Here is a 26,818-nt window from a genome sequence, read left to right as displayed (position 1 = left end):
AGAATGACTAGTTTTTGCTCTGAAAACATCATCTGGATAATCAGGTTTTTAAAAATGTCATTGTGTGCTTGGAAAGCCATTTATATTATATCCATAATACTCGTAAAGGACAGAAAACAAACAAGTTCAAAATTTTCTGTGAAGTCACTAAAATTCGTTTTGAAATGTATTGTTACAAAATGTTTGTCTAACAGTGACAAAGCAAATTATGCCGTTCACAGAATAGTGAAATTAAACAAAGATTGATGACAAAAGCTCTAAAATTACTGTAATTACGTGGGATATGGGCAATGGAATAACAACTACATATAACGTGTAATGTAAAACGTTGAATGCATTGTAAACAAAATGCTCGTTTGAATGCAAATTAGGATAAGCTCTTCGAAACAGACAATAACGTTGAAAGTAACAAAACTATTGAACCACATAAATATGTTGTTTTACTACTTTATTAGGTATATTACGTAAGATGTTAAGAGTGAACGAAATATATTAGAGGTTTCGTCTTTTACAAAAAAAATACAATGTAGGTATTTATTACTTATTCATCTTGATCAACTTTCAGGCTCGATTAATAATTATTTATTGACGCTCTGCTTGTTTTGAATGTATGTATTGGCACACGGTTAGTACATATTATTATGTTTTAATACACATACCTAACAACTTACACATAACTAGGTACTTACCTCCTTCTACTTCACATATGAGCAGCACATTGGAGCCTTCATTATAAGGCTCCACTAATTTCGTTCTATCTCTTCTTTTTGCATCGTATATTGTTGGACGACTTGGGGGTACTGTAACAAAGAAATATATTTAGAATACATTTTAATCAATGATTTGTTGGTTTAATTGTCTGTTAGCACAAAATAATTAATATTAACAGTGGTAGGGCAAAACACCCAGTAACTGACCACCTTAAGGGAGTTGTTCCAGTAATTTATCTGTAGCGGGCTCAATTCTTATCGCTTATTAAATCCGATTTTTGTTTTAGAAACTAGAATAACAGAGCTACATTCCTGAGTAAATAGCAAACATGTAGAAGTTACTAATTTTTTTATATATTTTTGCAAACAAAAAGTAGTGATTTTCCCAGTAACTGACCACTAAAATCTAGTAACTGACCACACTCGATGCCAGTAACTGACCACCAATTTAATGGTTTAAAAATGGAATTATGATTAAATCTTATTATTATTTATTTATTTGATTACTTCATGTAATAGTACCGATCCTCTAGTCTCTTTTAATGTGTGACACATCACTTTTGCTCAAGGTTTCTTAACTGAAAAGTGCATTAAATTAATTAATCAGATTAATGCATAATTTAAATAATATATTATCCTAATAATCAACCATTTATTTATTAAAAACACAAGTTTATGCATTTTTGTTAAATACTGAAAACAAAGGAATAAACACACATGCACATAGTGAACACGCATTTTAAATTTACAGCTTTCAGGGAGATTAATTTGCCCCAATGTAGTACCTTCAGATAAGTCACAGAAAGGGCGATTTTGTTTGTCCGGAACAAGCCAGGATCAGTGGGACAGGCCCATGAAGCATTCATGGTGCCAGAAACGAGCAATTTCTTAAATATAAAGTAGCAAATCCAAGCGCTAAAGACGGTCTTTTCCATATTCGGTATCAACTGACGAGGAGGAGGAATCGTGGCGGATTGTATTGTCGGCCTGGGAAAACATAAATTCCCCGCCGGAAAAGTAGGTCCTTTCCCCGCCGGTCCTTTCAAGGATGTAGGACCAGAGACAGATGGTTTTCATTATTGCTGAAACCCCACCCAGAGACTTTCAGTGCGGCTAAAAGAGTCATTGAGGCTAGCCATTGTAATTATGACCGAATCAGATATTGGGGGTTAGTTTTTCAGGATACAAAGATGGATGCCTTGACGAACGGGATTTCAATGAAACTCAAACTCAAACTCAAACTCAAATTTTTTTTATTCATCGTACAAATATAAAATTTTCTGATGAACGTCAATTTTTACAAATTACTCTCCGTTCGGATAAGGGGGGGCTCTTTCTGTCTAAGGAGAAGAACGGAGGCAAGAAACTCCTGAGCCATCTTTTCAAAAAAAGACTTAAAACTAGTTGGTATACAATACATATAAGCTTAATAATTATTATTATAATAATATGAGCAGAGCTAACTACTTATCACAGCCATGCATTAACGTCCTCTAAGTAATCATCAATTTTATAATAAGCTTTTTTACTGAGTTTCTCTTTAATGTAACACTTAAACTTATTCTCTGGCATTTGAGCAACTTCTGCTGGAAGCTTATTATAAAATCTAATACAGTACCCTAAAAACGATTTATTAACTTTCGCCAGACGCATCGCTGGAAAAGCCAGCTTATGCTTGTTCCTAGTATTAATGTCATGATTACTGCCAATTGTATCAAAAGTTGAAATATTCTTTCGTACATACATTAAATTGGAAAAAATGAACTGACATGGAACTGTAAGGATGTTAATTTCTTTAAATAGTTCTCTCAATGAATCCCTGGAACCAAGTTTGTATATAGAGCGGATGGCTCTTTTCTGTAATACAAATATAGTTTCAATATCAGCTGCTCTACCCCAAAGCAAAATGCCATACGATAATAAGCTGTGGAAATAACTAAAGTAAACTAATCTGGCGGTTTCAACGTCGGTCAGCTGTCTAATTTTCCGTACAGCAAAAGCTGCGGAGCTCAACCTTCCAGACAATTTTTCAATGTGAGGTCCCCACTGTAACTTTGAATCTATAGTCATCCCAAGAAAGACAGTATCATTAACTAGGTCCAATTTATTCCCATCTAGAATAATGTTAGTATCGCATTGTCTAACATTCGGCAGTGTAAATTTAATACATTTCGTTTTCTTAGAATTCAATAGAAGATTATTAACGGTAAACCAATCGTGTATGTCAGATAGAATTGAATTAATTTCATTAAAATTATTTTCTCTTCTTTTAACTTTAAAAAGCAAAGAAGTATCGTCAGCAAATAAAACTATATTAGTCAATTTTTCAACCATAAAAGGCAAGTCATTAATATAAATGAGGAATAAAAATGGTCCTAGAATAGATCCTTGAGGGACGCCTATTTTTACATGAGCCCCCTGTGATTTAGTATTGTTAATATCGACCCTTTGTTGTCTCTTGTCTAAATATGAAGATATCAAATCTAAAGCCTTTCCTCCTATTCCATAGTATCTAAGTTTCGAAATTAAAGTCTGATGGTCTACACAATCAAACGCCTTCGACAGATCACAGAAGACTCCAATAGCATCGTGATGGTCTTCCCAGGCGTCAAATATGTGCTTAATCAACGCAGTACCGGCATCGGCTGTTGATTTGCCTTTTGTAAAACCATACTGCTGGCTATGAAACAATCGAGCATCATTGAAATGCAAAAGCATCTGACTGAGTATGACCCTCTCAAATATTTTACTCAAAACTGGAAGAACCGAGACAGGCCTGAAATTTGCAGGGTCCTCCATATCCCCACTTTTGAACAGAGGTATAATTTTACTAAATTTCATAAGATCTGGGAACACACCTTCAGCGATACATTTATTAAAGATGTTAGCCAAAATTGGGGCGATGACTTTGTTGAGGATTCAACTGGAATATTTAGGATGCTGTTGAAACGTGCTTTCGTAGGTAAGTATTTGGCCAAAGACAGGAGTAGTCATTTCGGCAAGGGGGACAGGGAATCTTTGCCTCGTTGAAGAGGCGTCACTGAAGCAGAACATCGCTGTACTTTCTGCATTTTCCGCTGCTGGACTAATGTGTCTGCCAATGATAGTATAGCGTTGCCAGTGGATTCCGGATAGTTGTGGTATCGGTTCCAAATGGCTGGGGTGTTGGTCGTGGTAACAACTTATAGAAGAATGCCCCATTTCTTGTGTGCCGATTTTACCGTTCTGTTTGAAATCCTCTGGCCGTTCATAATGCCATTGAAGGGCGTGTTGGTGCACCGGCTGAGGCTGAGCTGCTAGCATTGTAGTGATGCTTTCTTTTTCCTATTTTGCTGAAAAATGTGGAGGCGCGTTTCGTCGGTAACGTATATTCGGGTTGGGTCATTAATAGCGTCATTGAGGTCTTGTTCGCCAAGAGCTTTTGTGCTCGGGGAACCAATTTCATCTGGTTCACAAGCGCTGGCATTTGTTAGGTACGCCTTCAGCTGTTCTGAAGATAGCATTTGAGTATCTTTTCATAGAGTGAGATGGTGAATGCCATTTGTCTCCTGGTCTTGCATTCTTGAAGGGACTGCTCCAAGGATTATCTTTAAGGAAAAATTGTGACATGTGTCTTTATCCTGGAGAATCCACATTTTCCTAGGCTGATAGTATGCTCCACTAGCGTTTTTATCTTCCTCATCAGCTAATACCGAATCTGAAACAAACTTGGACTTTGTGTTTGAATTCTCTTTATTTTAAAAGGTGCTTGCATGTCACCCCGAATTATTTTGGAATGTCTTGTTGATCTTAGTTTGTCTTAGACAAGTGGAATTGCCTTTTCTATACTTTTTTTGCTATTTTGGCGCTTCTTCATCTCGCTGAAAGCTGTAAAAATATATCATATATAATAATACCAGTAACTGACCACCAATTTACCCAATAACTGACCACCTATGTCAGTAAATGGAAGGAGTGAAGATAGAATGCTCATATTTTGACACAAGAAAATGGCACATATGAGCTTTACGAACTTTAGAAAACGGAACGTCGCCGTGTGTTTATAAACATTGTTATCATAAAGCTCTTCAAGTTTAAAATCATAAAACAAGTAAATCAGTGCCTAGTGTCCATCAAATTATCATCTACATCAAGATATAACCTCACCTCATCTAGTACCACTGGTGAAATTGAGTTTTAAACTCTAATTTTGGACTATATCCTGAAACAAGGTACACAGTTGGATCTATTGTCTTCATTTCGCAGTAAATTTGAATTCAAATTAAGCTTTAACTGCCTTAACAGCAATATTTTTACTCAAACTCTTGGTAAACAAACACCTCGGAGACCAATCAGCTGTTCTTAAATGTCAACGGATAAATGTTGCCAGGCATAATAAACAGATAAGGCTGCCACTACACCTGCGATTCATACGATATTTGAGATACGTTCCAATTTACGTATATTGATAAAATTTGGTAGTGCGACTCCTCATTCTGAGCTTTTATATCACATTGTCCAAGATGGATTGCTCTAAATGTAAGCTGAAATTAAAGCCGGAGGAACTATTGAAGTGCAATGCATGTTCGATAACATTGCACTATACCTGCGCTGGGCTGGATATGGCAGGTTTTAAGAAAATCCTTCCTATGAATAAGCCCAAATGGAAGTGCGGAAACTGCAAACCACCAAAACTGGGAAGTCCGATTGTATTGAATAAGGTATGTGAGGAATCGGAAGCTATGTCATCAATCATTAATATAGATACCGAAAGCCTGATAAGTCTCATTAATAGGCGATTTGATTCTCTCAAAGACTCAATCGATACGTTCAAGACAGAAGTGAACGCGAGACTTACCCAACTCAGTGACACGGTGAGCTCATTTGACCAGAGAATCTCATCAGCGGAGGCACGTATTGAGTCACTCTCCGAGACTACAATGAAGCTGGCATCTGAGAACATCACTCTTTCCAACGCGATTGATCTTCTCAAAATGGAGTTAAGCGACCGCGAACAGGAATTTTTGTGCAATGATGTTGAGATCTCAGGAATAACGGAGACGAAAGAAGAAAACGTTGGCCATATCGTTCAGGTACTCGCAAATAAGCTCGGTCTAAGCATCAATGAATGTGATATTGTCAGTGCTACCCGAGTAGGTGTGTTCCGGCCAGGCGGTCTGGTGGAAAACGTCAGCGGCAAAGGCTCGAACGGGGCGGCTGAGCCGCGCCCGCGCCCTATAGCCGTGCGGTTCGCGCGCCGATCTGTCAAAGATGGCATTATCAATGCAGCGCGTGTTCGTCGTGGCGCCACTACAGCAGACTGCGATCTTCCCGGACCATCGAGACGCTTCTACGTGAACGAACGCCTTACAAGAACGAACAGATGGCTGTTCAATAAAGCCCGCGAAGAGGGCAAGCGTCACGGGTGGCGGTTCATCTGGACCAAAGAGGGCAAGGTACTGGTTCGTAAGGAACAAGGAAAGGCCAGTCACCGCATAAGATCGGAAATGGACCTCGCGAGTGTTTTTGGCTCAGATAAAGTTGGCACAAACGTTCCTAAACCTAGTACTACAAATTATTGATGATGATGATGATTTTCTTCGACTAATGTTTCTTGCTATATTGGTCGTATTTCTCATATGGAAGTTGCCTGTAATCTCGGTGCCTGTAGGTATTAAACTGTTATTATTTTTTTGTTGTATAGATTCTGATGTGTTGAAATGTTTCTACCTTTTTGATTGCGATCTAAATTATTGTGCATATGTATATTTATATATAACTTCATATGTTACAAAACTAATCCAGAATGACTTGAATGCAATTTTTTTAAAGGACCTATCTGTGTTGAATATATTATTGTGTGTGTATGTATTTTTGGGTACGCTTATGTTTGAATTCCTGACTGTAGTCTACCATCGAACTCTTGCATACTGGCCTGAGCCTGCTGCTTTTAGGATTGAAACCTACATAATATTGTTAATAATGAGTAAATTCGAATGTATCATCCACAAAAAGACCCATGGGTAAGACAAAATCATTTACAATTGGACATTTCAACGCGGGATCCTTAGGGACCGGTCACGATGAGTTCATAGCCGTCATGGAGCGTTACGGTGCCGACATTGTCTCAATCAACGAAACTTGGCTATATGAGGGTGAAGACCAGCGAGCCCCAGTGGTCTCCGGCTACCGACTACGTCACGCGCCGCGCGTGATCATTCCGGGGCAGCGCCAACGAGGCGGAGGAGTGGGTTTTTACATCCGCGAGGGTGTAAATGTCCGGGTTCGTTCTCATCCCGTGGCCGCTGGTATTGAACAGATGTGGCTCACATGCACCGTGAACTCTTTTAAGCTACTCGTGGGTACTGCGTACCGTCCACAGTGGCAAGACCTGAACTCATTTCTTGAAGCCATCACTGACACAGTCACTTCTTTAGCCGGTTACGATAAAATTATACTTGTAGGAGATTTTAATATTGATCTACTGAAACATGATAGCTACACACAAACCGTAAATGACTTTGTATCAAGCCTCACTCTGAATCAGTTGGTCTCTGAGCCAACTCATTTTGCTAACGACGACAGTGAGACCCTGATTGATATCGTCTGCACGGATATTGAGACCCGCCGAACCACTGTTGATTACATTCCTTCTCTTGGTAGACATGCTTTTATATGTGTAGAACTTAATCTTAAAAAAATCAAGCCTAAACCGCGTTGGATTGTTTATCGCCCACTTCAGGATATAAATATAACACAATTCAACTCGGATCTGAATAGCATTGACTGGGAGAATATTAAAACACTTGGCAATCTCAATTCTATGATTGACACATTTAATGATTATGTTATTAGACTCTTTGACTTACATGCACCGGAGAAACGCATTCTTATAAAACATAACAGCCACCCATGGATAACAGAGACTGTAAAACTTATGATGGAGCTAAGAGACACTGCACACAAGAAGTACCGTATTTCTAAATCAGATACTCACAGACAATGCTACTTGGATCTGAAAAAACTGGTGAATTGTGCAATTTTTAACGAGAAGCGAGCCTATTTTGAGCAAAATATTAATAAAAACATTAAAAACGCTGCCACCCTCTGGAAAAACTTAAAGAATACCGCGCTCCGCAGTCACACAGAACCATGCCTTCCTAATAGGGTTTCGTTTTTCCCGACCTTTTTCTGTTCCCGGGAAACGGGAATTATTTTGAAGATTTCCCGGGAATTCCCGGGAAACGGGAAATTGTTTTAAATGCTTGGTTTTGCTATTTTCGGGTATTAAAAGTCTATAAAATAGTCTATTAAAACTATAACAATTAAATCAAATACTTTTATCACTCGTATAGGTAGAAAAAAGCAACAATCATATAAATTAACAATCAAAATTACATATAATGATTTGTTTTACATGCCAAATCATTTATTTTTCTTTATTGTAAATTAAACAATAACAAAGGTATTATAATTAATAGTTTGAAAATAATATTATTATGACATATAATTAAAATAAAAAATTAATTACACTTGAGGTAATGTTTTAGAAAAAATAATTCATTCAACGATTTATCGCTCAACCTACTTCTTATTTTGGTTTTTTCTATGCGTTAGTAATTAAAAAAAAAATAAAACGCGGACATAAAACGGGGACATAAAAAAAATATATGACAGGTGTCACACTAGTGTTAGCTTTTACATACTCTTTGGTCACATATGTAAAAGCCGATCAATTGTTTGGTTTTAGGTAGGTGGGAGGACCAACAGATAAATAAAGATGAAAATATTGAATCAGGGAGAGGTGAAACAAAGTGATGTAGATGAGTCATTTATCTTTGCAATGCAGCTGCGTGAAAACAATAACACGTATGATTTTCCAATAATTTACAACAAAACCGAGTTTCTGATCGTAGACGACAAACCTGCCGATATTTTTTTTGGTTTAAGGTAGGAGAAACAGATAGATAAAGACGAAAATAATATAGCATAAATTCGATAAAAAATCAAACCCGGGAATTCCCGGGAATGCAATTTTTTTCCCGGTTTCGGGAAGGACAAATTTCCCGGGAATTCCCGGGAACGGGAATTCTCGGGAAAGCGGGAACGAAACCCTACTTCCTAACCATCTACAGAATCCGGATAAAATCAACCAGCATTTTTTGGATCTTCCTGGAAATAGCTCTGTCAGTAAAACCGATATCGAATACTATGAGTCGCATAAATTTGACACATCATGTTCTTTTAACCTTTTTACCATCCATGAGGAAACAGTGGTCAAAATCATAAATGGCCTTAAGTCAAACGCTCGAGGTGTCGATAATATCGCTTTAAATATGATAGTGTTGACTTTACCGCGCACGTTAGAAATAATCACTTTCATGGTCAATTATTCCATCAAAACTAGTTGTTTCCCAGATCTATGGAAGATTGCTCTAATTAGGCCTATTCCAAAAAGTGTAAATCCAGTATCCGAAAAAGAACTAAGACCGATCAGTTTACTGACATGTTTTTCTAAAATACTTGAAAAAGCTGTTAGCAACCAACTAACACAGTACTTAGAAATAAATAAAATCCTTCCTACAGTTCAGTCCGGATTTAGAAAGGGAAGAAGCACGGCAACGGCATTACTTAACGTAGTGGATGACATAATTTCCTCCCAGGATAAGGGCAAGGGCACACTGCTGACGCTACTGGATTTCTCCCGCGCTTTCGACACCATAAATATTCCCCTGTTATTAGCGAAATTATCCTACTATGGATTTGAAAAATCTACAGTTAGCTGGTTCAGGAGTTACCTCTCAGATCGGACGCAAAGGGTAATGTTTACAGGCACTGACGGGAAAACTCTTTCCTCGTCATTACTACCTGTGACTAGAGGAGTCCCTCAAGGCTCAATCCTTGGACCTATCTTGTTTATTTTATATTCTTCCGATATTACCAATTGTATTAAGCACTGTAACTTCCACATTTATGCTGATGACCCTCAATTATATCTTGCCTGTTTGCCAGGGGATTCTGGGCCAACGGTGAACAAAATCAATGAGGACTTGGAGCGGATAGTAGATTGGTCCAATAAAAACTGCTTGCTTCTTAATCCGACTAAATCTAAATTTATGATATTAGGCTCAAAAAAACAAATACAGGGAATAAAAAATTACGATCCTAACATAAAAGTTAACGGCACAAGTGTTGAAGAAGTTACTGAGGCCCGTAATCTTGGCGTACTCTTTGATCAAAACCTTCGCTTTGAGAAACACATTCTCAACGTTGTTAGAAGCTGTTTTTACAAACTCAAAGTGCTATACAAAATAAGACCGTACATTAGTGAAAAACTGCGTATTCAGCTGTGTGAAGCACTAGTTTTATCAAAGTTAAACTACGCAGACACTGTCTACGGACCCTGTCTGTATGTTAAAACGCAGAACCTCATTCAAAGAGTCCAAAATGCTTGTGCACGTTTTTGTTTTAATATACCTCCTCGTGCTCATGTGACCCCATTTTTGAACAGTTCAAATTTATTAAAATTATCAAGTAGAAGAAAGCTTCATTTCGCTACCCTATTATTTGGGGTTGTTAGAGGTGAAACCCCTGAGTATCTTAACAAGAAACTTACATGGTCACATCAGTTTAATAAGCATAACACTAGGGCCTCCTCCTATCTACTCATTACCCCTGACTTCAGAAGCGCAGCATTTAGATGTAGTTTCCGATACGCAGCCTGTAAATGTTGGAATAATCTCCCCCCTCCCATTCGCGACCTAAAAGGACAAAGCACCTTTAAGCACAGACTCAAAACACACCTGATCTTGTTACAAAAGTTGCAGTCATGAAGTATTCCATGAGTACCTACATCTTTTTGAGTTTGGTTAATGCCTATATACCTAATATGTATGTGCCTACACAAAATGTTAGACCTACCCTTAAATCTAAATGTATAATTGTTGTTTCACTGTTTATAATATCTTTCATTGTAGTACCTAACTAACACTTGTTTGTTCACTTACTTGTTTGTTTATTTTTTGTTGTATGCTTTGTAATTGTTTAATTCAAACGATCGCACTCCTACTCTACGGCGTTCCGTTCGCAAAGGATCCAGCTGAAAACCAGCGCTATAGTCCCCGGGATTATAGCACATGCTGAGTCTGGAGTCCTTTTCGACACTGAGCAGCAACTAGCACCTAGTGTACCCTACCTACTAATTTATTAATATGAATTTTTCTAGTAATTAAGTATTTTTGTTACCTGTTTTACTGTCCATGTTGTTGTTTTTGTGTCGAATAAAGTTTTTCTATTCTATTCTATTCTTTAATATTACGTTCTTATTTTGCCTAAATTCAGCTTCAACCAAAAATCCCAATAACCGACATAGGTGGTCAGTTATTGGAAAATCGCCGTTTCGTCGTCCAGTAACTGTCCACCCCATTAAAAACAATCAAACGGGAAATAACAAGCTGAATCTTATCAAAAACGTAATCTTTATAATTCAATCTATATGGTATATTTTTTTCTTTCAATGATTTCAATTTTTTTCATGGTAAATTTTACGATAAAAAAATTCACTTACCTTAACAAATACGTTAGTCACAACTGCAATTTACTCGGTTCGCGCGCCAACTGAACTTTTTCGATCGCTCACTATCCATCTGTTGGCGGCTGGCAAAATCTTTTGTATCAGTAATGCTCTCAATGAACCACAAAATAGACTGGATGTTCACTAGATGGCCCTGCTTGGCTATTTTTCTTATTTATTGGAGTTGAAGAGGAAGGTGGTCAGTTACTGGCACATGGTCAGTTACTGGGTGTTTTGCCCTACTTAATCTTAGTAAGTTATTTCATATTTTACGATATATCAAAAGCATTGCATAGAAAATATCCATTATATTTTCCTTTTGCAACTTAGTAAGTAGCATCAGCATCTTAGAAAGTGACATTTACTAACTACATTTCGCAGCTCCTTTGAGTAGGAGCTGTGGTCGTAAATGTCATCGTATCTCTTCATTGAGTAAGGGCACGGTAAGGGCAATGAGCGTGCAACTACACATCAATGCGTGTATTTTTTATCGTTCAAAAGACACTTCGTTTTCTTACCGTATTCGAAATACGAAATCTAATACCGTACCGAATTCGAAAGTCAAATTGGAAAACGTCCTAAAAATCCCTTTATACTGTAATGTACCCGTTTTGTAAATGGATTAATCAATACTTCTATTTAAACTATGGTACCTATTATCTATAATTTTCTCACGCTATACACTCTTTTCTTACTCGACTGTACCCTCTTACCTATTGTAAGAATACTCAGGAGGGTTACTCTATAATGTCATAAAACAAACGAACAGGAGCTGTCGTGCAATCGGCACGTTTAATACAACGAGAGAGATCCGTAGTTCGCGCAGCAGCGCTCCGAAACTTAGTTTTTCGTCATATAGAGTGACCTTCCAGAAACGGGAACGGTGAAACAATGGCAAGTTCTCAACAAAACGCAGACTTAATGTTCGTGTCAACTATTAAACCCTTGAAAATGTTCACAGCTTCGAGCTTCTGTTCACAATACTCATTTGAATGTAGTTAACATGCTTTCGTAATGTCCGTCGCTATAGCACTTACAAAGAACTAAAATATTATCAGTACTTATTTACTTTACTCGTACATGTAGATACCTAGTTTGGTTAAGAGTGCACTTTGTTTAAAAGTGTTTATACCTAAACCACTAATCATTACTAAAATAATAGCAACTGATTCTGCTAACAAATAAGGAAGCAAAATGTTCTATTTACTCAAGAAATAAATCAAAAGAGAACAAAAACACCAAATCCACCCAACAAACTTGTTCATAACGGTAGAGTTGACTTGAAGATTCTTGATCGGCGAGTTCTAAAAGTTGACACGGCAGCGGTAGGCGCCAACATAAATAAAAACCTAAAAAACCCTATTTGTAACGAAAACACAGACACCAATAATTCACCCGAAACACTTACTAATAACAGTAAAGTTGACTTTAAGATTCCTGGTCGGCGAGTTCTTGAAGTCGACGCGGCAGCGGTACACCCCGGCGTCGACGGCCGTCACGTTGTCGATCATGAGCACGGCGGGGTCGGCGACTGCGCGGAAGAAGGCGCGGTTGCCGAACACCGTCGGCGACGACCACAGCTTAGGCTGGCTGAAGGACCGCCCGCGGATGTCGTAGCTGGTGGAGAGAAAGGTATATTATTATTTCTAATAATTTCATTGCACAATTTCCAAAGAGTAGCTGATATACTATACATTCAGATGTACGTAATGCTAAAAGCATTCTATACCATTGAAAATGCGGACAACGATTGTAAATGTTGTTTTTTGTTTGACGGTAGAAAATTATATTCATATAGAAAGTAGTACATGCATCATTAGATTACATGCATTAAATTATCTTCTTTACTTTTGGCCCTGTCATACGAGGCAGGGTAGAGCAGCGAGGCAGAACAGTTGGCAGAACAGTACTTTCAATCTTCTCAGTATCCAGGGCCTAGCTGTTCTGCCTCAACTGCTGCTGTACTCTCATGTAAAAGAACCATAGAAGTCGCTAATAAGAGTCAATCAACATAAGCATGTACTTAAAATGTTGATCATAGTGTTGCTTTAACATCTTTCAACCTTTACTTCTGGTTGACATTCTCCAACTATATACTGCTTCTTCTTCTTTACTACCTTCTGCAATAAAGTCTCTAACAAACCTGTACAGCGGCTCTCCATCAGACTCCTTGAACCAGAGCACCATGGAGACGGAGTCGTCGGAGTGCAGCGGCTGGATGTCGCACGGGAGAGACGCCTTCTTGCCCAGCACTCCTTGCACGTCCGACGTGGGCACTGGTGGGAGAGAGATGGGAGATTGTTAGTGTTGCGTGGGCACTGGTGGGAGAGAGATGGGAGATTGTTAGTGTTGCGTGGGCACTGGTCGGAGAGAGATGGGAGAATTGTTAGTGTTGCGGCTTTAAACGTTCAAAAAACATAACATACGAAAATGTAGTTTATCAAACAATATCAACGCTATATAATCATTTGTGCAAACTGAGGTCAAACTTCCTCACGACAAAGTTGTAGTGAAATTATTTCTCCATTTAACCTCCTACCATTTCTGCATTAAAAAATTCCCGTCTAATTACAAAAGTTGGTACACCGTAATGTCGCGATACTGGCTGGACGCCATGTTTTTGTGCCGACGATATGTAACCAAGTTTTTACACGGAACAAAGGACAAGTTGAAGACAACCCGACATGCGATGCCTGGAGGGTTACTCTACCTTCACGAAAATAACGGAAGAGAGTCTTTCAATCGGTACGGTATAATACAACGATATGGAGTTGTGGTCAGAGTAGCAGCACTCCTAAATATTGATTTTCGCATGATAGAGTGACCCCCCTGGAACGGCTAGATTCACATCCACATTGTAGGCCTTTTTACCGACGGCGTGTATTTAAACTTTGCACACACAATACGGACGGCGGACGATTCGACGGTTTTTGTGCTGATATTAAAACAAAAAATGAATGTGGAGGATTTTCGTTGGAAAAATATAGTGGACCTAACTTTTTTTGGTTGCAAATGGTTCAAAATGGTTTACTTTTTCGAATTGCTTAAAGTTTACCGCCCTGTAGGACCACCTACAGGGCGGTAAACTTATACGACAATACAGCAATATATTTTTTTTCCATAACATCTAATAAACACTGGAAATTGTCTTATATCTTAGTGTATTGAGTCATAGTCTAAGACTTATAAGCTCTACATAATAATATACATATATCACATTATCATACTCAAGAAAGCGTTCAATCTCAATCATCCTATTTGTTATAGTTGGCCGCATCCCGTGGCGCCTATTACATATGAATCGATTATGGCTTACTTACCAACTTTAGTTTCCGATAAGATTAATACCTTCCTAACTTACCTAGATAATATTGTAAACCTATACGTGATAATGATGTATTTCAAAATGCCGGCGAAGCGAAGGTAACTAAATTCATAGGTGATTTTAATTTGTATCTACTGTTATTTATACATTAAATTTAAGTACATGAATATTTACACAAAGTTAAAAAAGTTCACGTTACTATAAGGGAGGTGGGAAACAGTAGGTACTTATGTCTCAGCATATAAGCGCAGTGTCGAAAACGGTCGGCCCGATACTTTCACGAATCACGGGGTAATTTCACGGAAAACTCGTGTTTCACTTGTTTTATCGACGTCACTTCGATAACTTTGTTCGAATGTTTCGTTGTTTCACGATAAACTTTACCGTACTTTGCAAAATACCACGCAAAACAATGTGGGTTCGATAATAATGTAAATAAATGGATCAGGTGGTTCTTCATTTTAATATTTAACAGTAAAAATGTTCCTCCTCTATCAAATTTAAATAGATGGATCTCCATTGATATTAGGATTAGGATTGTCTACCTACACTGTAAGGAATTTATAGGAAACTTTATAAGTATCACCCGTATCTCAGTAACAAGTACCCGTGTTCCCAAAACTTGATTCAAAACTTTGGAATCATTGTTAAAATTATCCTTGTTTCAAACTCAGGTTTCGGAAATTTTGCATTTTACGGGACTCGTTTTATGGAGTCCTGAAACGGAGAAAGAACGGGCAGATTTAACCGACAAAGCATTAATTTTCAATAAGTTATCTGAATTTTTAATAAAGAAAATCATCAACGTCCTTAAACACATAACAATAGATGCTATTTCGTTTTGAATTCAAGACTAGAACCAGACTTCGGCCCTTGTTACACAGAAGGTGTACAGTTACGGAGATGTTATTATGCTTCAAAAGCCTCTCGTTATGCTCAATCTTTATAATGACGTTATTTGATGTTGTAAGAGTTTGCCATATTCCATGATTGATACTCAAATTGCTGAGGTGATTTCGTCTTCGTACCGACGACTTGAGACCGGGTGTGGCTGGTAATGGCTAGAATAAAGTATGTATTATTCACTTCTTGATAGAGACCAGATAGATATCGCGAAGTCAAAACGAAGTAATTGTCAAAACAAGTTCGCAATAGGGAGCCAGTCCACTGATGATGAGTTATTTATGTATGATATAGGAGACATATTACCTATATTATACATAAACAAAATAAGTATAAGTTTAGGTAGATCCGACCATTTCTTGTGCTGTAGTGGTGAATTGCGTGACCACAACTTTTTGTTAGTAACAATTACGAATACTCGGAGCTATATCTATGACATCACAGACCAAAATGAAATATCACCGATTCCGGCTTACGTCACCCGACCAGTCACAGTCATCCGTCTTCTCACAGTTGATTCACTAAAAAGTACCTATTTCTGAACTTCCTGCCTTTTGGGAACCTAAAAACATGAATAGACACCATGCAAACTTAAAGCACTTCTATAAGAATAGTAATAAGGATGGTTTTTGATGTATCGGTAAAGTTGATGCCAGCGATGGCAAAGAAATTAATTAAATTTTAGATAAAACTTAGTTTATTGGTGTGGCGTAAGACGGTATACCAAGAATGATAGACGGTGATTTATTATGTAAAGGTGTGGTGATTTAGGAATTAATTTGTTTAGATGTTTGTTTCACTTTTAATTTTAATTTAGTTTTTTGTTTTATTTTTTGTGTACTTATGTTATTATTATTCTTTTGGTGAGTGGTGTTAGACACCGAATTTTTATCTTTTTATCTAGATCTTTTTATCATTGGTGTACAAAATAATGAGTAGCTAAGACAATTTGACAATTTTCTTCATAAATACAGGGATTGACCTTAGCATAGAAGTAAAGCCTAGCACCAAACCTGCAACCTTAGGACAGAAGTCAGTGATTCAAAGTAGCCTGCAAACCGCAAAATATAACATCTTCATTAATGTAATTTTCTTGAACTAAAGCGAGCTTTTATGCTTTTATCTGATTTATCACAGTGATGTTATTATACTAACAAAGTAAACTATAAAGGAGGATAGTGCAGAAATACAGCGCTGTTCTGTTACGTGGTTCTATTGCGTTAGCCGGCTGCTTCGGTGTACTATATTCACAATAGTCTTTTAAGGGGAAGCTTTGTGTGTCCATGGAAATACATTTAATTTAGTCAACCAACTAATTATCACTTAATAGTCAGGGTATTGCATTACAAAATTTTTAAAATTGCCAGGGTGGTAGGTATAATTTTAGCCTCATTTTTCGTTGTGTTTGACTCAGCATTTACTCTTTGATTGTTGATGCTTTGATTACTGGCAAATAATAAATATTTTACGCAATTGTGTCGGGAAATTTATTGCGTATATTAAAAACGAATACAATTGCTTTTAATAAAATGAATGTTCATTTTTGTTTTATTTACCCGGGTTTCCTCGCCACCGGCACGGCACATGCACTCTTGGTTTAAAGTGCGCCTCCAAATAACCAATAATTTAATTAATCAACGAAACAAATTCCACGGTTTTATCCCATAATATATAAATATTAATACTTCACTGCGAATAAAGAATTTATTTGGCGATTTCATTCATTTTAAAACCTCAAGTTTGAGATTTCAAAATCTGAGACAATTGTTTTTAAAACTTAGCGTTTATTGTAAATTTCTAGTAAACATGAATTTCCCTTAAGCTGAAGTTACGCTCGTAGCTTAGCCCATAGACGCCTCACAGTCCGCTCTTCCACACACCTGCGACGAAATATCCAAGTGAATACCACCCCTATATACATATGTATGTACCAACACATAACATAAGTATGTATTCAGAATTCACAGCCTCGTATGAATACCGTTGGCGTATCATCTAGAGAACTTATTGAATATTACATGCGTACTTAGACGAGCTGTTGGCACGTGTTGGTAAACGCTCGGTTAATATTATAATAACAGTTGGATTGTTCCAGTGTTTATGTCGGAGGCCTGCTACAGTCGGTGGCAATATTCAACCAATTTGGTTTGGTGATAATCCCTCGAGTAGCTATGTGAAGGAATTTCAAGGAAAGAAACAAATAGCTTTGGTTGTGGTTGACTACCCTCGATAGCATTATTATTTTGATACAGATGCATAGCTCCGTATTTGTAAAGTTTGAAGTGGTTGGTTAGGGGTTTCTAAATGAGTGAATAACACTCTAATGTTGACCATGTGTCAGTTGAAATCCATGAATACGACGCAACGGTAGGTATATTGTCCTACCTAGATATTTAAAGGCTTGTGATGACATCATACAATTAAAAAAAGGATTAATTAAAAGACCAGGAAACATCGATTTTAGTCACTTTTAAATGGATGACGATAAATTTATTTCGAGTTCCGGAACCCATTTCCGTGATGATTGATCAGTGATCCACAATGAGACCCACACAGTGATCCAGCATCAATCACGGCGCCCACGGGGGCGGGGGGGGGAGGGGCGCGGGGGAGTCACGCTGACGATGACGCATAGATGGGCGATGTTGTAGAACTGACACTTGGTAGTTTATTAACGAAGTCATAGCACTCGTAACTTAGGCCACACAAAGGTCAGTTGGCAGGAGAGGTCTGCCTGTACACTGTGCAGGTATGCCACCTGTTTGTCCAAATTTTATGAAACATGGCAAACCACAAACTATATATTTAATCAATATCCATTCCATTTTTTTTTTAATTTTCTTACCTTATGCATATTTGCACAAGTTATTTATACCTACGTAAGCCTATTAACTGAAATTATCTGCGATGGAATCAAAGATTTTCATCTGTTAAATTCACTTTACTAAGTATACGTATACAATTACAAATCTAGGTCCGTCTACCTAAGAGATAATATACATGATAGCTAATTATAAGATAAGAGAATATAAAATAACATAAGTCACCATACCTTCATGGAGAAATAACTTCCATAGAACTCTGTCAATGTCACGTATTCCCAGAAGTAGAGTAGAGCATCCACTATTATACTAAACAAAGAGCGAGCTCGTCAATCGATGCAAGAACAGAGATGCGATACAGAGTTGTTTTCAAAGCATCGAAGTGTCACGTCTGCTGCAGACATGATTGTTCTTTGACAAGAATGGGTACAATTGACGCCCACTGCATTGAAGTGTCGTAACTGACAACACCTAAACAAATTAATAACGCTGGCCTGGCGAGCATTGCGCGATTTTTTTTAATGAATTTAAGTTATATTCAGTCATTAATCATACAGAAACTGTTACGCAATCATATTGTTATTGGGCATGAGGCTACTCCTAAAATAGAGGGATTATTATGTTGTTCAAGTATCTTTCCGGATTAAGTAAAAATTTTTATTGTGCAAACGTTCAGATCCAGCATCAGTGTGCTACATGTGTGTGTACAAATATTGACGACTTTAGTCGACAGCTAAATCGATAGCAATTTGTATGACATCTTGATCAGCGCCCCTAATTTTTTTAAGGGTCTCCGATTATCATATCATAAGTTGGAACACAAGCTATGTTCGCGACTGCAGCGCCGCGACCGCCGCGCTGCCTGGTGGCGGTCGGCGGAAACTAGAAACAAAAGAAATGAAAGAATCCTCTGAAAGAGGCCTGTAGAATTTTCACTTCTCAATCTGAACTCGTCACGATACGCATCTGTATAAATTGTATTATATTCAGTTTTCTTTGTAAATAAACGTAATATCAGCACAAAACCTATGGATTATTAATCGCTTGAACATAAATTTGGTCCTTCGAGCCGGATAAAACAAGAAAATTGAAGAATTCGAAAATACAATATACGAGTCATCGAGCCACGTCTACTTCGACGAATCCAGTAGTACGTGCGGCGAATACGAAGTCGACGAGTCAGAACCACTGGATCAGACGCCAGATACGCTGGACGAGCATCCTGAAACGAGAAACATACGAGAGAAGCAGATGTCCCACTGAGGCGAGCGAGAATCCCACCACTTCGAGGCGGTCTCCACGCAGTCAGCGCGGCGTCGAGAACACGGTCAAGACATTCCTTCTACATATTCCTTTGCCCTTTGCCAGAGATCTGTGTTAACATAGCTTGTGCACTCACTTTTCAGTACACGAGACCCTGCTGTTCGGCTCAGGTTGGCGCGCGCAGCACAGGATAACTGTGAGTACTCTTGCATTCTATAAACTGCCAAAATGAGTAAAGAGGATATTAGTAGAAGTAGGTCACCTTGTAATCCACGCATTAGCGACCTTAAGAAACAGAGAGGTACGTTAAAATGCAGATTAACTATATTCGAAAAGTACGTTACAAAATTTAAAGATAGTACGTTAGATAAATTACAAAAAACCGAAGTTAGCGTTAGAATTCAGTCGATGGAGGATACATTCAAATGTTTTAATGCTATTCAGAGCGATATAGAAGGATTAGCCGATGAGGATGAGCTTATGTTGCAGTTGGATTACCGCGAGTCATTTGAGGAACAATATTTTAATCTCATAGCTGTTGCTAAATGCTTGCTTGACGATGAATCGCCTAGTTCTAGTGCCAAATGCGCTCCATTCACTAATATAAAATTGCCTGACATTAAACTCCCTTCCTTTGACGGTAGCTATGATCGCTGGCTTGAGTTTCGAAACTCATATGTAACAATGATTCATGAACGCACTGATTTAAATAGCATTCAGAAGTTTCACTATTTAAAATCGTCACTAACTGGTAGCGCTTCTCAAGTTATTAGTGCTTTAGAGTTTACTGCGGATAATTACACGCACGCTTGGGAGCTACTCGAAAAGAGATTTCATAACGATAGGTTACTAGTTCACAATCATGTTAAATCACTGTTTAACATTCACACGGTTAGTAAGGAGTCCCCTGGGCAGTTACGGAAGCTCATAGATACGGTGTTAAGGAACCTACGTGCACTTCAAACCTTGCATGAGCCCACGAGCCATTGGGATACGTTGCTAATATATTTGATTGTTACTAAACTCGATGAGAGCTCAGAGCGAGAGTGGGAACAGCACAAGGGTACCTTACTTTCTAATTCGGAGTCAAATAAACTAAAGTTAGACGATTTGATGACATTTCTTCGCAATAGGGCAGACTTCTTAGAAATGGTTAATGCGAACCAATCTAACTCAAAAAGCACAGTTAAACAAGTTACAACCGAAAGCAAAGCAGTTCACGAAAAGAAAGGATCTTCACAAAATAATTATGTACACAGTTACGTCTCCACTAATAAAAATAAGTCGACAGATAAACGTTCACCACGGAGCTGCGTAATGTGTAACAAAAGTCATCCTTTGTTTACGTGTTCGTACTTTCTTAACATTGCAGTAGGTGAAAGAACTAAAATTGTGCAACAAAACGGATTATGTGTGAACTGTTTACGGGCAGGTCACTCTGTAGCAGACTGTTTATTCGGGCCATGCCGGCAGTGTCAACAGAAACACAACAGTCTACTTCATACGAATCAAAACGATAGCAGTACCCGCGTGTTACCCGACAAAGTTCAAGAGTCGGTGTCATTGTTTAGCACACTAGGGTTGCAACCAACCAATACAACTTCGCAGTATAACGATCAGCTGTTAAAAAGGGTCTTATTGTCCACCGTGCTAGTCGAAGTCGCCGGTGACGATAATAAGTATCACACTGCCCGTGCATTATTAGATAATGGCAGCGAACACAATTTCATTTCGGAGAAATTAAGTAAACGATTAAATACGAAATTGATACAGTCCACTCTAAACGTTACAGGTGTAGGCAACAAGCACACCAATTCGAGTCACTTATGCGATATCACCATGCGATCAAAGGTACAGGATTACAGTACACCTTTAAGATGTATTGTACTTTCTAGTATTACCTCACACTTGCCATCTACCCGCGTAGATGTGCAAAATATACGAATTCCTGAAAATATACGGTTAGCGGATCCTAGTTTTCACGTTCCTTCAGAAGTCGAGTTGCTGATAGGTTCTGATTTATTCTGGGATTTGATAGAATCAGGAAAAATACGATTATCGAGCGGTACCTACTTAATCGATTCTAAGTTAGGATGGTTAGTTTCAGGGCCGATTCCAAACACTGACTTGCGCATGAATTATCAAGTTCAGTGCAACTTCACTCAAACGATTGATAACAGTAAACCGAGTTTTACATTAGACGAACAAAAATGCGAGGATCTATTTACTAGTACGACAATACGGGAAGCTAGTGGTAGTTTTTCAGTACGAATGCCATTAAACGAACCAGTTGAATCTCTCGGAGATTGCCAGCCAGCTAGTCAGACGAATCAAGTGCATTTCGAGTCACTGCCTGAAATGAAACCGACAAATAATACGACGAGCTTAGTGAGTACGCAGCCTAATGATGAGTTATTTGACTTCACTAAACAACGTATAGCTGCCTACTTGCTACGTTTCTGTTGCCTTTCGACGCGAGCGATTCATTTGGAGCTAGTAAGCGGTTTATCGACAAATGATTATGTTCTAGCGCTCATTCGGTTCTATAGTGAACGCGGTAAACCTATTTCGATTACTTCAGATAACGGAAGAAACTTTGTAGGCGTAGACACGCAATTTCCCTCACTCTGTGAGAAAAATAAACGAAAGGTCATTGATCACTCGGCTAATCAGGGTATACAATTTCATTTTATCCTTCCTTACTCTGCTCATTTTGTAAGTTTGTGGGAGGCGGGAGTAAAGTCCTGCAAGAGTCACCTGAGGCGAATAGTTGGTGATGCTCGATTAACGTTTGAGGAATTTAGTACTGTGTTAGCGCAGATCGAGGCCGTCCTAAATTCCCGCCCCTTGTCGCCGCTCTCCGCCGACCCGAACGACCTCTCGCCGCTGACGCCGGGACACTTCCTCATCGGACGCCCCCTGACCGCCCCACCAGCCGAGGACCTGACAGCAGCCGTGACCAACCGGCTCAACAGATACGACAGAGTCGAACAGCTTCGCCAACACTTCTGGCGGCGATGGTCAAAAGAATTCGTCTCTGAACTACAAACACGAACCAAGTGGAAAATCAACCACGACACACTCACGATGAACAGTCTGGTGCTGATAAAAGAGGACAACCTTCCACCGCCGAGATGGCGACTGGGAAGAATCGTACAGCTGTTCCCGGGCACGGACGGAGTAGCTCGGGTGGCAGACATACGCACCGCCACGGGCGTGGTGCGCCGCGCCTTCTCGAAGATCTGCCCACTGCCTCTCCAGCCAGAGCCCTCTTCATCATCATCACCGGCTTCACCTACGATTACGACCTAGATGTTGGAAGTAGGTTCTTCCAAGGCCGGCGGTATGTTCGCGACTGCAGCGCCGCGACCGCCGCGCTGCCTGGTGGCGGTCGGCGGAAACTAGAAACAAAAGAAATGAAAGAATCCTCTGAAAGAGGCCTGTAGAATTTTCACTTCTCAATCTGAACTCGTCACGATACGCATCTGTATAAATTGTATTATATTCAGTTTTCTTTGTAAATAAACGTAATATCAGCACAAAACCTATGGATTATTAATCGCTTGAACAAGCTATTAGAATTTATTTTACAGAAAGCACAAGATTAAAATGAGATTTGAAGACAGCTTTCTTGAAAAAAAAAAATGAAATGAAATTGTATTACCTATCTATCACATTCCTACACAAAACGGTGCTTAACCGCGATATTATGGAGTCCTAGGTCATTATTTTAATTGCATCAAATCGTACCTATGATACCCCATTTACACTCTCGCACGAGTGGCGAGGCGAGCGACAAGGCGAGGGGCGAGGCGCGAGTGTGAACAGACGCTCGTGGCTCGCCTCCTCGCTCGCCTCGCCACTCGCGGCGCTCGCGTCCGGAGCGGTTTTTGGGGCACGAGTCAAAGGAGCTCGCGTCGAGCTCGCGTCGCACGCGAGCGGGTGTTTACACTCTCGCGTCCGCTTCATTCTGGCTTCTCCATCGTGCCGCGCAGGTTGTGTTTGTCGTCGTATAATTATAACGTAGTGTTTTTTCCTCAGTTGTATAATGGATTGGTCGCAAGACGAAACATTTAATTTCATATAAGTAAATATTTCAATAAAATAATAATAATAATAAAACACTAAAACGTAAGAAATAAAAGCAGTACTTACCTGCTTAGATATATTAGTACTCTCACATAGAATAGGTCTAAACCATGTCTAAACCTTAAATTATTTCTTACGTTTTAGTGGTTTTTTGAAGTCGTTTTTTTATCATTATTTTATTTTATTACTTATTATACTTAGTTTATTTGCAATAATTGACAATCAAAATTAAGAAGCAAATGATACCTATAAGTCCTACTAGTCAGTAGTAAACACGAAGTAGTTGCTATATACCTACCGTTGAGAAGTTCCCTTGACTACCTTCCGTTTCCATCATCAGATCAGCTCAAGGTCACCATCATATTTTTTTAATGTTAAAAATATAGGTAAGTAAGTACCTATGTACTTTCTAAATTACATTAACTACAATCGGTTAATAGGTACCCAAAATGGAAATTCATAGCCTGTTTTTAACCCTTTACCCACCCTTGGAGGTGGAATAAAAATTTGAAAAAAATAGGACCACATGGGATCTCAACCCAATACATAAAAAAAAGAATTTTCAAAATCGGTCCATAAACGGCGAAGTAATCGATGATCATACATAAATTCTTTATTGTTGCAGCTAAAACTTCGACGTCCTCCATCGTTGCTAGCTCAAAGACAACTGAACTCTGCACGAGAGTGTAAACACCCACTCGCGTCACACGCGAGTGGGTGTTTACATTCGCGCCTCCGCACGAGTGACGAGGCGAGCGAGGAGGCGAGGGCCGAGGCGAGAGTGTAAATGGGGTATCAATTATCCGTTCCTCTCAACAATTAAGTACCGGCAGGAAGTAGCGCTTTAATCATTAATGAGAATTGCATTGATTGTATAATGATTACTTGGACATTGATGACTGGATTGAGCAGTCTACGAAAGTTATTAGAAAACATTATAATAATGATGTGCAGTTATAGAGATTTATTGAGTAAGTTTTCATGAATGTTCTTGTATTCAGTATCTGGCTCAGACCACGTTAGTTCCGAAAGTGATGGATGGATTACTTTTGATGAGTTTATTTACTCTAAAACTGTCGAACGTGTGATTCGATCTGTCTAAAATAATGACTGTTGTATATGTATAGTGCCAAGTCAGTGTTGTACTGATTTTTATATAAGTTCTCTATAATGTAAATAAACTATTAAATAATTAATTATAAATAAAGATAGAAATGTAATAATATACTTTAAGGATTTGATTTCGTAACAGACAAAAGATCCATTCGTATTGTTCTATTTAAAATTATCCAATTAATAAACTCATTAGCAGAATAAGATACTCCAACGACAAATTAAGGAACAAAAGGCTACTTCAAAAGGGTCCAGTCGTATTACATTTTGATGAACGAACGAACGACGTAATCCGTGTCAACCTTAACATTTGACGGTGAGGTTGTCTCTAATCATTTTGTTCTTTCGTTCTTCAAAATAAATTGACGGTACACTTCTTGCCAAACTTTATTCAGGTCTATGCAAAACGTATTCGGTCTGAAATAAAGTTTTCCTGTAAAATAGAAAAAAATATTACCAATTTTAAAAACTAAACTAGAAACAACATTATTTATATGCCTAAACACATAAATTCTAAAAGTCAATTCTCCATTTTTAGATACGAGTACACATCGAGACACCTTTCTTTGATATCCAATAATAAAAACGTCAAAATCAATTCCTTATACGCACAATTCACAATTCAGTTGATATTTTAAGATCGTCTTCATTGTTATGAGACTCGACCACCCGCTGAGCTGGATCGAAATGTTTACGAACCGTATCGTTACTACTAACGATAGCATACAACTTGGATATAACCTTTTAAACTCTATCACAAAGGAATAAAGACGCTATCTGATTGCAGTAGTTGCGGAGTTAAGTTAATATTATGCGGCAATCACAATTGTTGCTCCACAGACCAATTTAGCAGATGAACATGCTGGACTGTTTGTTTGACTTTGCGTGCAAATTAACGCGTAGTATATTGGTTGATTTTATGTTGTTTAACAGTGAGATAAATATTTATTGCTATGCCATTTGCAAAGACTCTGTTTTTTTTTTGTTTTAGTCTATGGAATGGTACCTGTAAAATACTCTTTTTAATGTGAATATTATTTTACAACACAAAAAATAATATGCTTAAAATAAAGCTTCCTTTTTATCTAAGCAAAAAAAAACATTTTACACCATCTCATAAGAATTGCAAACGTAAACAGAGTCTAAACGTGAACGCAACAAGCACAGAGACGAGCAGACGCTGTCAGTCACACGACGAACAAACCGGGCGCCAGGACGCGCCCTGCGGGACGCCGCCTCTTGCGCTGACAGCCGAGTGACAAAGCACAGGCTCTTACACCTGAGGCACGTGACTCAATGTTAAGTTGTTTAGTCTTGCTTTTTTCTTGTCTGTACAGGATACAGGGTTGCTTATCGGTGTATCAGGTTTTAATACGAATATAGCATAATAATATCGTTTAGGTCTCAATATCTGTATACCAATATCTGTATACTATCTAGGTATACACTATACCCTATAGAAAAAGGCTATAAAACCAGAAAATAAACAAGTAGGTATATTTTTAATAAATAAGGTGAGGTAAGTATTTACAATTCCAATATTTAACTGTATTTAAATTGCAATAAAAACATCTGTAATCTAAAATTTTGTGCCAAGAGACTTGCTTCCAAATCAAACATGGCGAATACGTCTTGCAGCTCAAGTAAAATTTTTGAAGCCGTATCTTATTTGTAAATCAAAAGGAGTCGAGACGACGCGCCCAGAAAAACTCCTGTCAAGTGTGAATCCACACAACATGTGAATGTGGTGTCGATATTTTCTCACTTTTAACTTTTTAAGGTTACTGAAATTCTATAAAATATTTTGAAAGCACACTTTGTTTTCTTACTACAGGTATTGTTCCGAATTCAAAACATTTATGTGAAAAAGAATGACGAATTAATTAAGACAATCGCGTGCCGAATAAACAAAGACAGTTAAACGAAAACTACTCCGCCCAATTTCCTGGTAATATTTTAACCAGAACAATACCGAGTCCCAAGTTTAACGTGCCATGACCTGCCCAACCCTGAAAAGTTTAGTGCAAGGAAGGAAGGAAGG

The 26,818-nt window shown here is 38.3% G+C and overlaps 1 protein-coding gene across 1 annotated transcript in view; it reads right to left on the bottom strand.

Moving 5' to 3' along the window:
- LOC105384857 (contactin-1a) overlaps positions 1–26,818 on the bottom strand; it is a 218,191-nt gene that overhangs the window by 24,453 nt on the left and 166,920 nt on the right. The window contains exons 3-5 of the mRNA XM_048630311.1: positions 13,406–13,538; positions 12,671–12,879; positions 690–800 (exon numbers count right to left, since the gene is read on the bottom strand). Coding sequence (XP_048486268.1) covers positions 690–800; positions 12,671–12,879; positions 13,406–13,538 — 453 coding nt within the window. The remainder of the gene's footprint in view (positions 1–689; positions 801–12,670; positions 12,880–13,405; positions 13,539–26,818) is intronic.

This window comes from Plutella xylostella, chromosome 25 (genome assembly GCF_932276165.1).
Source record: "Plutella xylostella chromosome 25, ilPluXylo3.1, whole genome shotgun sequence".
NCBI classification, from domain to species: domain Eukaryota; kingdom Metazoa; phylum Arthropoda; class Insecta; order Lepidoptera; family Plutellidae; genus Plutella; species Plutella xylostella.
This window is presented reverse-complemented; position numbering and strand designations above follow the sequence as displayed.